Here is a 12,381-nt window from a genome sequence, read left to right as displayed (position 1 = left end):
ATCTACAAATATTTATATAATATAGCCTTTTGTGTTGGTGATTCACTTACACACATTTCAATATAATTAATTTTTCTTGATTTTAAAAATGATAGATCTATTTCTTCAATTACTCTTTCTATAATATAATTTCCAATTTCTTCTGAGGAAGAATGTTTTATAGGTATTTCAACACAGTCACTTTCTGGGAAGGAATATTCTGAATTGTCTTCACATGTAATTTTTATGTTATTATTCACTTTCTCAATTTTTAAAACGTCACTATAAATAGGTAATATAAAGCGATGATCTAGTTCTTTACAAATTTTTTTAATTACATCTTTCAAAATAGAGAAATCTATTACATAACCATCATTCTGTATAGAACCTTTCATTTTTAAAGAAACTTTATAATTATGTCCATGTAGTTTTTCTTTAAATCCTTTATAAGCAATAAAATGTGCACAATTAAAGGAAAATGATGGTGATTCAACTAAAACTTCTGAAACAACATTTTCTAAATTAATTAATTTTTTGTCCATTGTAACAATTCTTGTTTAATAAATACATTTACTTATTTACTTTTAAGAAGTATCAATGTATAAACATAGATACGTACAAAATAGTTCTTCAAAAGTAAGAGAAGTAATTATGGTTATAAAAAAAAAAAAAAAATTAATGTTCTGAAAAAATAGATAATAATTAAAATATTTCTAATTTTTCTACAATTTATAATATCCAAAGGTAAATACAGTTTTAATGAAAGAAAAACAAAAAAAAAATTTATATATATATTTATATATATGAGAGAATTGAATTCTTGTAAAAATTTGGGAAGTTCAAAAAGAAATGATGGTGTATTATTTCTATGGGGAATATATATTTATGTAAAATAAATACTCTTTAAAAAAAAAAAAAAAATTCTATTATAATAAATATTAGATTAAATTGAAAAATTAATTTATTTTAACTATATTTTTTGTATTTACAAAAAAATCATTTAAAGAAAAAATAAATTTTATAACAAAAAATATATAAATTATATTATTTTTGAAAACTTAAATGTTTTCTTAAAAATACTGTTAAACAAATTATTTTCATTTCATTATTAATAAAATTAACAAAAGGATAAAAATAAAATTAAATTGTAATAATAAATTGATAATATTTTAAATTAAAATAATCAAATAAATATTTATTTTCTATACTATAAAAATTTCAAAAAAATAAATTTATATATATATAATATAAAAAATATATGTTAATATTTTTTAAAAGAGGTTAAAATTTACAAAATTTATATATTTATATTAATGAAAATAATAACAAAGAAAAAAGTACAATAAATGGAATAAAACATTTCTATTTTTTTTTTTAAATATAATTGATTATATAAATAATTTTTCTTAATTTTAAAACATCTTTCATAATATATATATAGAAAAATAATAAAATAAAATAGAATTAACAAAAAATGGATTTCTTATACAAATACTATTATGTTAAATGATTCTACTTTGTAACATTTTATATTTCTTTGATGATTTTAAAGCTGGGTCTCGCATCAACTGAATTCCATGTAAGTAATAAAGCCTCTCTTTTATTTTAATTATAAAAACCGATTTATTTTTTAGTAATATTAATACTTTATTTTTTGGAGTAATTATTTTAAATGACTAATAAAAAAAAGTATATTATTAAATATCTATATATATTTTATATTATGTAGAATTTCATAAAATAAGTTTATTATGTATATATTTATTTTATTTTAAAATTTTTTTATAAAATAAAATTTTATATAATTACGTTTTGTGTTTCTAAGACTATTATTCCTTTTATTCCAATATAAGTAGAACAGCGAGATTTATGAATTTCTACGTATGCCCCATTTAACTCCATGTCATTAATTGTATCTAAGCTTAACTCGTTATTACTTGATAGTTCAAGTAGTTCATTTACATATATATTCCATAATTGATGTAATTTTTTAGCATGTTCATAAGATACATTAGATTGTATTTCTACTTTATAACTATTATATTCATTTGATGATAAACCTACTTTATCTGTTCTCTGTTTTTTCATCTTTTTCTTCATATTAATATCATCAGCATAATTGTTCTTTAAACTTTCACTAATAAAAATTTTTGAAGGTAATTCTAACTCAAAAGCCTTAAATAATAAATAGAAAAAAAAAAAAAAAAAAAAACACACACATATATATATTTTAGACAACAGTTAATTATTGTGTTAAGCTTTTAAAATTAAAAAAAAAGAAAAAAAAAAAAAAATAGAACAAAATTTATTATATATTTTTATTTACTACCTTATTTAATTCATCATCAGTGAAATCTGGTTTATCTTTTGAGCTCTTATTTAAAAAAGGATGATGCGTAATTTTATTTCCTTTATTATTATTAATGCCATAACTGTTATTATCATTATAATCAATATTATTATTATTAGAATTATATTTGTTATTATAAATTGGTTTTACATTTAGGTTTATATTTTTATTTAAATTTTGTTGTTGAGAAGAGTTGTTATGATCTACACTTACATTAAAAGTTTTATTACTTTTAATTTGATTATTGAACTGAGAATTTATAAAAGGTGGGTTATTTTCATAATTTGTGTATAATCTCTTAGAATGCAAATAATAATTTAAATATTTTTTGTTATCAGTTTTTCTTTTTTTATTAATTTCATTTATGTTATCTTCCTCCATTATTACTGTTTATATATTACTATTTGGATTAGTTTCACTCTTTTTAAACACTTTACACTTTATATATTTTTAATACCTTAATTTAGGAACCTTTTTTTTTTTTTAATTTATTCTATTTTTCACATTAATATTTATGCTATTCACAAAACAGAATATGTTTTGGGATTATTTTTTTTTGTTTTTTTTTTTTTTTTTTTGCATTTTTTTTTGTTACCTTTTTAAATTAATAGTAATAATATTCATGTACTACTAAGTACGCTATTTTAATCATATATTCCATAGTAGATTAAAAATTTAAAGATTTAATTATTTCATAGATTCATGTTTTAATTATAAAATAGTTTTTCTATTATAAAAATTATATTTTTAATTTAAAAAAAAAAAAAAAAAATGAAAAGAATGAGTTATTCTTCAAATAAGTAAAATTATGTGTAAAAAAACATTTTTTTGTGAAAGTACAAAAATTAAACTTGATACATCAAAAAATATGTAAATAATAAAAAATTAAACTAAGAAAATAATAGATAACTTTTATTTGAATAATGAGGTTTTCTTCACATGCTGCATATAAACTTAATGTGTATTCATAATTAAATTTTTAAATATATATTACTTATTTACATTTACATTATGATATTTATAAGTATTATAATACAAATTATTATAATTTTCTTATAAAAATACAAGGATAGTTATAAAAATTAATTTTAATAATACATTTTTTATTTTTTTAAATATAAAATATATTTTAAAATATCAAATTAATTTTTGTTTTATATAAAAGATACTATTTTTAGTAACATAATTTAAACATATTTATGTGAAATAAAATTGTATATTATAATTTTTCAATTTTTCTTTATATTTTTCATAAATTTTATTTAATTTTTTTTTTTTTTATATACTGTAAAATTTAACTATTTCTTTTATTTTAAAAATATAATTCGGAAAATTTTTTCTTTTGACTATGTACTAAAAAAAAAAAAAAAAAAAAATTACATGATGGAATAAATGCATTATTATCATAATGCTTATAAAAATGAATGATTCATAAATTGATTTATTTGATTATATTTACATATAAAAGAAAAACATATATAACATGATTTATATTAGCATTCAGTAGTAAAAATAAAATATAAGAAAAGTATGATTTTTAATTATATATTATATAATTTCTTTTTTTTTTGCATTTTTTACGTATTATTATTGATTATATAATTTTTTGTACTAGTGTATATTTAATGCCAATAACATTTTTTTTTTAATTCATATACATTTATTATTTTTTTAATTTATATATTAATGTTATTTTTACAGTATTATTTTTATATTTTTTATTTAATATTGTTATTTATATACTATTAATTCTATTTTTTTTTTTTTTTTTTTAATTTTATTATATATATAATATAAAAGGGAAAAAAGGAAGAGATGCTGAAATTATTTGTTAATATTTTTGCATTTATATAGAATTATTAAAAAAGATTTGAAAGAAATAACATTTTAGAACGTTTCAATTTATAAACTGTAAAAAAAAAAAATAACAAAATTTTTTAAAAATATAGTAGATAATCTGAAATATACATAATGAATAATATAAATAGCCATGGAAATATTTCTAAAATAGATTCAGGACAAATAAGTTCTATTGATATTGATGAAAGTATTTTTATTAATAGAAAATCTTATCCAGTGAATGAGTTATACGAAGATGAAAATAAAAAGGGAAACAATCAAATAGAGAATTTTAAATCATATAAAGAAATGTATGAAGAAAGTATAAAAAATCCAGAATTGTTTTGGGGGAATATAGGGAGAACTAGTTTAAGATGGTTTAAGTTATTTACTAAAGTTTATTCAGGTGATTTTAGAAAGGGAAATGTAAGTTGGTTTGTTAATGGGAAGATAAATGCTTGTGAAAATTGTGTTGATAGATGGGCCGAGATACATCCCAATAAAACAGCTATTATATGGGAAAAGGATAATCCAAATGAATATAAAAAAATAAGTTATCAAAAGTTGTTAGAGAATACTTGTAGAGTTGCAAACTTATTAAAAATATATGGTGTTAAAAAACAAGATACTGTAACTATTTATTTACCTATGATTCCAGAATTAGTTTATAGTATGTTAGCATGTGCTCGATTAGGTGCTATACATAATGTTGTTTTCGCTGGGTATTCAGCAGGTAGCTTAAGTGATAGAATTATTGATTCTAAATCGAAAATTTTAATTACCTGTGATTTTGGTTTAAGGGGAGGTAAATTAACAAAATTAAAGAAAATTGCTGATGCTGCTATGGATTTATGTGGAACTATAGAGAAGTGTATTGTTTTTAAAAATAAAATGAAAATAAATGAAAGCAATATATACCTGAAAACTCCAATGCAAAATCAATTTTATCATTCAGCTAGTATTGATTCCCAAAATATTAAAGATTCTATCAAGATATCTGGTAGCAGTTCAAAAATAAAAAACAATGGATCCGATATAAATGAAAATGTGTCTGATCAAATAAATAATAATAGTTTGAATATTATCTCAAAAAGTGAGACGAGTGAAAAAAGTTATATGGACATTTATGCAATGAATAATAAGACTCCAGATAAAACTATTTTAAAACCAAATAGTATATGTAGTAAAACTTTATATCCACAAAACGTGTGCACTAAAGCAGACAATACAAGTTTTAGAATCCATGAAAATGGAAAAACAAATAATAGTGGTGACATAATAAATAATGGAGAAGAATTATGTAGTTATAATAATGACATAAAATGTAAAAGTATTGCATCTCCGAAGTACCAAGATATGGAAGAAAAACAATTTCAAAATAAAACAATGGAAAATATTCCTAGTAATTTTGATGAAAATATTTGTACCTTAAAAGAAGGTCGTGATGTAGATGGATCATCATTAATGAAGAATATGAGACCTTATTGTCCTATTGAATATGTAGATAGTGAAGATTTTCTTTGTTTGTTATATACATCTGGTTCTACAGGAAAACCCAAAGGTGTAGCACATACAACTTCTGGTTATTTATTGTATGCTTATACAACTTGTAAATATATTTTTGATGTAACTGAAAATGATATATTTGGATGTGTTGCTGATATTGGATGGGTTACTGGACATAGTTATGTTTTATATGGACCATTATTAAATGGAATTACTACTGTTTTATTTTCATCTATACCTACATATCCAGATTGTGGTAGATATTGGAATATGATAGAAACTCATAAAGTAACGCAATTCTATACAGCTCCCACTGCTCTTAGGGCTCTTATGAAACATGGAGATCACTGGGTAGAAAATTATGACTTATCTTCTTGTAGAATTTTAGGAAGTGTAGGAGAACCTATTAATCCAGAAACTTGGAGATGGTACTATAATGTAGTTGGAAAAAAAAAATGTGTTATTGTTGATACATATTGGCAAACCGAAACAGGTGGAATTGTTATTGCACCAATACCCAATTTATTTAAATTAAAACCAGGATGTGCTACTCTTCCTTTTTTTGGAGTTGAATTAGAAATTTTAGATTCAAAAACTTTAAATCCATTAAAAGGTCCAAATGTTTGTGGGTTATTATGCATAAAAAGTCCATGGCCGGGAATGTTAAGAACAGTTTATGGAAATCATAATAGGCTAATTAAAACTTATTTTGCAACATGTCCTAATTACTATTTTACCGGGGATGGTGCATATAGGGATGAAGATGGTTATTATTGGATTTCTGGTAGAATAGATGATACTTTAAATGTTTCAGGGCATAGGTTAGGAGCTGCTGAGATCGAACATGCATTAGTTCAACATTTTTATATCGCTGAGGCAGCTGTTGTTTCCTTTTTTCATAAAGTGAAGGGAGAAGGAATTTTATGTTTTGTTGTTAAAAAAAAAGGAGACTTAAAAAATTATGGAAAGGTTACTAATGAGAAGAATGTCATTTTATCTTCCACACATAATATAGAAGATCTGGAAGATTTTAAAAAAACATATACTGATGAAAAATTAATAGAAGAATTAAAGTTACAGGTTAGACAAGTCATAGGACCTATTGCTACTCCAGATCTTATTTGTATTGTCCCTGATTTACCTAAAACAAGAAGTGGAAAAATAATTAGGAGAATACTTAGATGCATAGCTAACGGCTTGAATGATTATGGGGATATAACTACTGTTGCTAATTATGAAATTATTGATGTTATTAACAATAAATTTAATGAATGTAAAGAAAATTTTCATTTTACAATATAATTATGTCTTTTATCTTTTTTAAGAAAAAAATTTTAAATGAGTAATAAAAAGGTTTATTTTAAAACTAGTGCTTTATGAAAAATTGTGAATGCATTTATACAAGAAAATTTTAACATTAAAAATGTGGAGTTGGTAAATTCTTAAAGTTTATTCCTATCTAATATTATTTTAACATATAAATATACATATATATAATAATTTGTCATAAACAAGTTAATTTAAATTGTCAAAAAAAAAAAAAAAAATAAAATAACAAATTTATATAGATAATATAGTTTTTTCAAGGATTTTATAGTTTATTTTTAAAGTATCTACATAATATGATTATTTTTGTGCATTTATATATACTTAATTCTACTTTTTTTTTTATTTTTTATTTTTATACATTTGTTAATTTTTTTTTTTTTAAACATTAATGTCAAAATATATTTATAAATATATATTTTTAATAATTTTACATAAACAAATGCATTTATATAGAAAAAAAAAAAAATTATGGGAAGTTGAAATGCGTAATCTAAAATTTAAAATTTACTAATTTTTTTTTTTTTTTTTTTTTTTACTATGAACATTTTATAAAGATAAAATGAATAGATTTATTCTGCATATTATTTTTTATTTTATAATATTAATCTTATTTACATACTTGTGTATGATAAAAATATTATTTTATATTAAGATTTTTTTTAATATTATTAAATAACTATTCTTAAAAAATGTGACTTTTATTTATATAAAATGAAACTATGAATTTATGCAAATATTAGAATATTCGTAAGCATATTTCATGAAAAGTATGGTAGTTAATATATTAACATTTTCTTCAAATTAAAGATAGTAGAATATATCAAAAATATTGTTAAAAGAAGGAAAAAAATGTTTCTTGATATAATACCACACTCATCACTATGTAAAAAACAAATTATAAAGTAATGCTTTATTATAAAAATAAAACATATATTTTATATTTAGCATATTTTCATTTATATATGAAAACATAATTAAAATCATGAAGAACTAAAATATACTCATGTATATAAAATAAAGAAGTAAATATTTTTTTAAAAAACTTTTTGTAAAATTGTGAATATATTTCTAAAAGAAAAATTCTCATTTAATGTATATAGTTGTTAAACCTATTTATTTTTTTTATTTATTCTTCTATTTTTTCTTTTTAGCATACTTAATAAAAAAATTGTCTTGAAAAAAAAAAAAAAAAAAAAAAAAAAAAAAAAAAAATATGCAATTTGTTTAGGAATTGTCTTTCTCTTATTTAAAATAAATATTTATAATTAACAATAATATCATTAAAATAAATAATACGGCATCATGAAAATGTTTTTAATTAAAATTTCTTAAAGTCACATATTATTTTAAAATCTTTTTATATATTCTCTGATAATATACTTTTTATATTTCTATTTTAAAAATTAACATTTTTTTTTTCCTTTTTTATACATACGATATTTGAAAGTTTATACTTCTATATAAATATACATATTTTTACTACAATGATATACTGTTTTTTACAAAACTTTCTTATAAATAGAAAATGTATGTGCACATATAAATATGTATTAGTTTATATAATAAAATAAATACCATTTAAATATGAAAGTTATCATCAATACGTATATTAAGCATATAAATTTTTATTTATTTTAAAAAATCTTTTTTTTTTTTTTTTTTTTTTTTTTATTTTTTTTATTTTTAAGCATGTTTCATATTTCATTATTTTATCTTTCTTTTTTAATATTTTATTTATTAACGTTATTATAAATATTTCTTAATATATCAATTTTTTATATGATTTAAAAATACATATACAAACAAATATAAATAATAATAATAGAAATAGGTAAGTTATAAGTTAAATCTAACGTTCAAATCGTTTAGCATATCATTTGGAATAGGAGATGAATGGGAATCATTAGTTGGTTGATATATTTCTTTCCATTGATTAGGATATTTTTGTTTCATTGTTGATAAAAATTGATGAAAAAAGATGTTCAAATTTTGAGAAACATATTTATACTTTAATATTATATATACAATATCTTTTAGATTTTCAGCTGCAATATCTAAATTTAGATATAAAGTGTCCAAAACAGCTTTAAGCGCATTTATTTTTTCATTTTCTTGCGTTCCATGAGACATAATTTTTAACCAAGTTTTTAAAAATTGGGGAAAATAAAAAATGATTTTTTTAGGATATGTAGATGATAATCTGCCTAAAGTTATACAAATATTTTGTAAGAGACAACCATGATATTTGGAATTCTGACAAATAAAGATAAGCTGCTTTATAATTTCATCCACATACATTTCCATATATTGAGAATTAATATGTATACTAATTTCTCCTATTGCCCAACTAGCATTATTTGAAACTGGAGTAGATGGATGAGTAATATGTGCAATTAAAAATGGTATTATATCATTTAAATAAGATATTAAATACTGAGTGCAAAATCTTGAAATATCTCCTATTAAAGCAAAATTTGACTGTAGTATTCCAAAGTTTAAAAATTGTTTTGCTAATTCAGTGCTTTCTTCTTTACCTATGATTCCATTTTTTAGGGATGTATCACAGTTAAGAATTTTAAAATCATGATTTATCTTATTCATACCATCAAATTTTATATTTTCTAATTTTAAGCAATATCTATGAACTAAAGGTATAAAATTATATTCGTTTTCACTTATAATGTTCATAATATTAGAATTCACAACACTTAATATTCTAGATAATAAATCAAAACTACATTCAATTAAATCCTTTTTTTTCGAAGGTGAAATAGAATCAATATCTTTTATACTGGTAAAATATTCTTCATTTGTTATTTTATAATATGATAATAATTCGCTAGCTGTTGGGGAAATGTTATTCCTATTAACAATATAAGAAATGGAATTTCCTGATTTTTTAGAGTAATAATATTTAATTTCTTCTTCTAAATCAATATATAGTAAAACTAAAAATTTTATACAAGTTCTTATAACATTTTGAGAATATTTTAAAAATTCTTTACCATAAGCGCTAGTTATACAGGACATACATTCCATTAAGGCAATAATATATGGACTACTAATACGAATATTATTCCATTTGGATAAGATAGAATTAACAATTTGATGGGCCAATTCATTATTCTCTTTTACAATATTAACACTATCAATTAATGTTCCAACAACATCAAATAAAATAAAATAATTTTTTGCTTGATATATTTGAAATGCCTGTTGAATAGTATGAACAATTTCATGCAAATAATTATTTAGTAATTCCAAGGCATCTTCTTCAAGGTTTGCAAATGAAGAACAAGCTGCTTCTTGAACACGCTTATTGCTATCTAAAATTCTCTTTAGTAAATTTAATAAAACAGGTTCAAACCATTTATCACAATTGTCTGGATGACATATCCAAGAAGAAAATCTTGTAACACACCAGCAAGAAATACTTCTTGCTAAAGGTTTTTCATCGTTTAATAATTTGATTAAGTATTCTAACACTTTAGGTATAAATGGTGATAAACTATACATACAACCTTTTGCTATAGCACCTAAGGTTAAGACAGCACTTTCTCTTATATTCCATTTATCACTCATCAGTTTTTCTTCTATATGAGGTAAAATATATTCTAATATATCATCATTATATACATTAGATAAATAATCTAAGCATAATGCTGCTCCTTTTCTAACAGTCCAATCATTTCCCCATGTTCTTGCTGTCATATCATCATTTTTTTCATCATCACTATAATCATCTAAATTTTCATTATTTATATCACTTGTATCATTCATATTATTATTACTATTATTATCATTATTATTTAATTTATTCATTTTAATTTCATCTTGATTTATATCATTATTTTTATTGTTATATAATTCTGGTGTAATATCTTGAATTAAATCTGGTACATTTGCATTGTCATTTTGAAAATGAGATTCATCCATGGTTAAGTAATCCCATTTTGTGTATACAGTATTATCTACTAATATTTTACATAAATAAGGTAAATAATTTTTTAATGTTTTTAAAGCTTCATTTCTTAAATCATTTATATTTTTATATACATTTTCATCAATATAATTTTCCGATTTGTTTACGTCATTTTTATTATTATTACAGTTTGAATAAGCTATATAACTTCTATCTTTTATAAAAACTGGCCAAAATTCTAAAGCTTCTAATTGAACCTTTCTATCATTTGAATTAGTTGCATTAACCATAAATTGAATAATAGCATCCAAATTACTAAAGATTGAAGAATAACGAGTATCTGTTATAATTGTCATACATGTAACTACAATTTTTAAAATTTGAGTATCTTCTTCTGATGCTAAATAACCTAAGCATTCCCACAATTGTGGAAAATAATCATCAAATACCCCATTGAGAGTAAAGCATGAAGATGTTATAAATAAATCGAGACATTCTGCTGCATACTTTTTTTTTATGCTTTTTTCTTGTGGAGAGCAAAAAGAAAATAATTTCTGTAATAGTTGTGTTTTGCAAAACTGAAAAAAAAGAGAATCAGTACTTTTTCTATTCATTAATTCGTCTTCAATTATTATTATAATAGCGCGAAATGCACCATCAACAACATCATTATTTCCGCGATCTATTAAAACTAATAAATTATATAAAGCTTCTGGCCATTTTTCTATTCCTTCGTATTTTGTTAAAATTGTAGTTATAACAGAACCTGAAGTATTCCTTATTTCTTTTACTTCATCTTCCACTAATTTAAAAATTTCATTCTTTATTATTTTTAAAATATCATTTGTTAAAAATTTATTTTTTGAATTTATGTAATTTTTTAATAACAATCCTCCTACTTGTCTAACATCATTTTTTTCTTCTTTATTCATAAATATATGTAATAAATATAATGCTGCATCAGATACATTTTCATTTAAGTCTTTTAAAACTTTTGTAACTTCAGTTTGTACAGTATTATTCGAACTATTACATGAAGTTAAGGCTTCAATTATCGTTTTATATATTTTTTCATTTGGCTTCCATTCCATATAAGAATTACTATTTTCAAAACAGCAATTATGCATTTTTTTACATGCATATATATATTTATATATATATGTTTATTTATCTTTTTGTAATAGAATATAAAAATTTTGAAGTACTTATAAAAAAAAAAAAAAAAAAAAAAAAAAAAAAAAAATTAAATTTTATATAAATTTTCACAACATTCTAAAAAATATAAACACATAGATGTATTAATTATATTAAAAATCTAATTCTTGTATATATTTTTTTTAAATAAAAATTTTGGGAAAATTTTTTTTTTTTTTTTTTATGCTTTTTTAAGCAAATATAAATAAAATACAAATTTCAAAATTAAATCTAAATAATAAAAAAAAAAAAAAAAAAAAAA

General features: G+C 20.5%; 4 protein-coding genes across 4 annotated transcripts; 1 reads left to right on the top strand and 3 right to left on the bottom strand.

Annotated features, from left to right (window-relative positions):
- Positions 1-2: 2 nt before the first annotated feature.
- PGAL8A_00156500 (6-pyruvoyltetrahydropterin synthase, putative) lies at positions 3-521 on the bottom strand (the record flags this gene model as incomplete). The annotated part of the gene is made up of 1 exon (XM_028675115.1): positions 3-521. The coding sequence occupies one exon, from the start codon at positions 519-521 to the stop codon at positions 3-5; it is 519 nt and encodes a 172-aa protein (XP_028526678.1).
- Positions 522-1,481: 960 nt separating this feature from the next.
- Positions 1,482-2,710, bottom strand: PGAL8A_00156400 (conserved Plasmodium protein, unknown function; the record flags this gene model as incomplete). The annotated part of the gene is made up of 3 exons (XM_028675114.1): positions 1,482-1,655; positions 1,789-2,154; positions 2,309-2,710. The coding sequence occupies 3 exons, from the start codon at positions 2,708-2,710 to the stop codon at positions 1,482-1,484; spliced, it is 942 nt and encodes a 313-aa protein (XP_028526677.1).
- Positions 2,711-4,300: 1,590 nt separating this feature from the next.
- On the top strand, positions 4,301-6,976 carry PGAL8A_00156300 (acetyl-CoA synthetase, putative; the record flags this gene model as incomplete). The annotated part of the gene is made up of 1 exon (XM_028675113.1): positions 4,301-6,976. The coding sequence occupies one exon, from the start codon at positions 4,301-4,303 to the stop codon at positions 6,974-6,976; it is 2,676 nt and encodes an 891-aa protein (XP_028526676.1).
- A 1,863-nt stretch (positions 6,977-8,839) lies between these two features.
- Positions 8,840-12,052, bottom strand: PGAL8A_00156200 (transportin, putative; the record flags this gene model as incomplete). Its single annotated transcript, XM_028675110.1, has 1 exon — positions 8,840-12,052. The coding sequence occupies one exon, from the start codon at positions 12,050-12,052 to the stop codon at positions 8,840-8,842; it is 3,213 nt and encodes a 1,070-aa protein (XP_028526675.1).
- Positions 12,053-12,381: the final 329 nt, after the last annotated feature.

Source organism: Plasmodium gallinaceum (assembly GCF_900005855.1).
Source record: "Plasmodium gallinaceum strain 8A genome assembly, contig: PGAL8A_v1_65, whole genome shotgun sequence".
In the NCBI taxonomy this organism is placed as follows: domain Eukaryota; phylum Apicomplexa; class Aconoidasida; order Haemosporida; family Plasmodiidae; genus Plasmodium; species Plasmodium gallinaceum.
The sequence above is the reverse complement of the archived record's forward strand: the minus strand, read 5'-3'. Positions and strand labels throughout refer to the sequence as shown.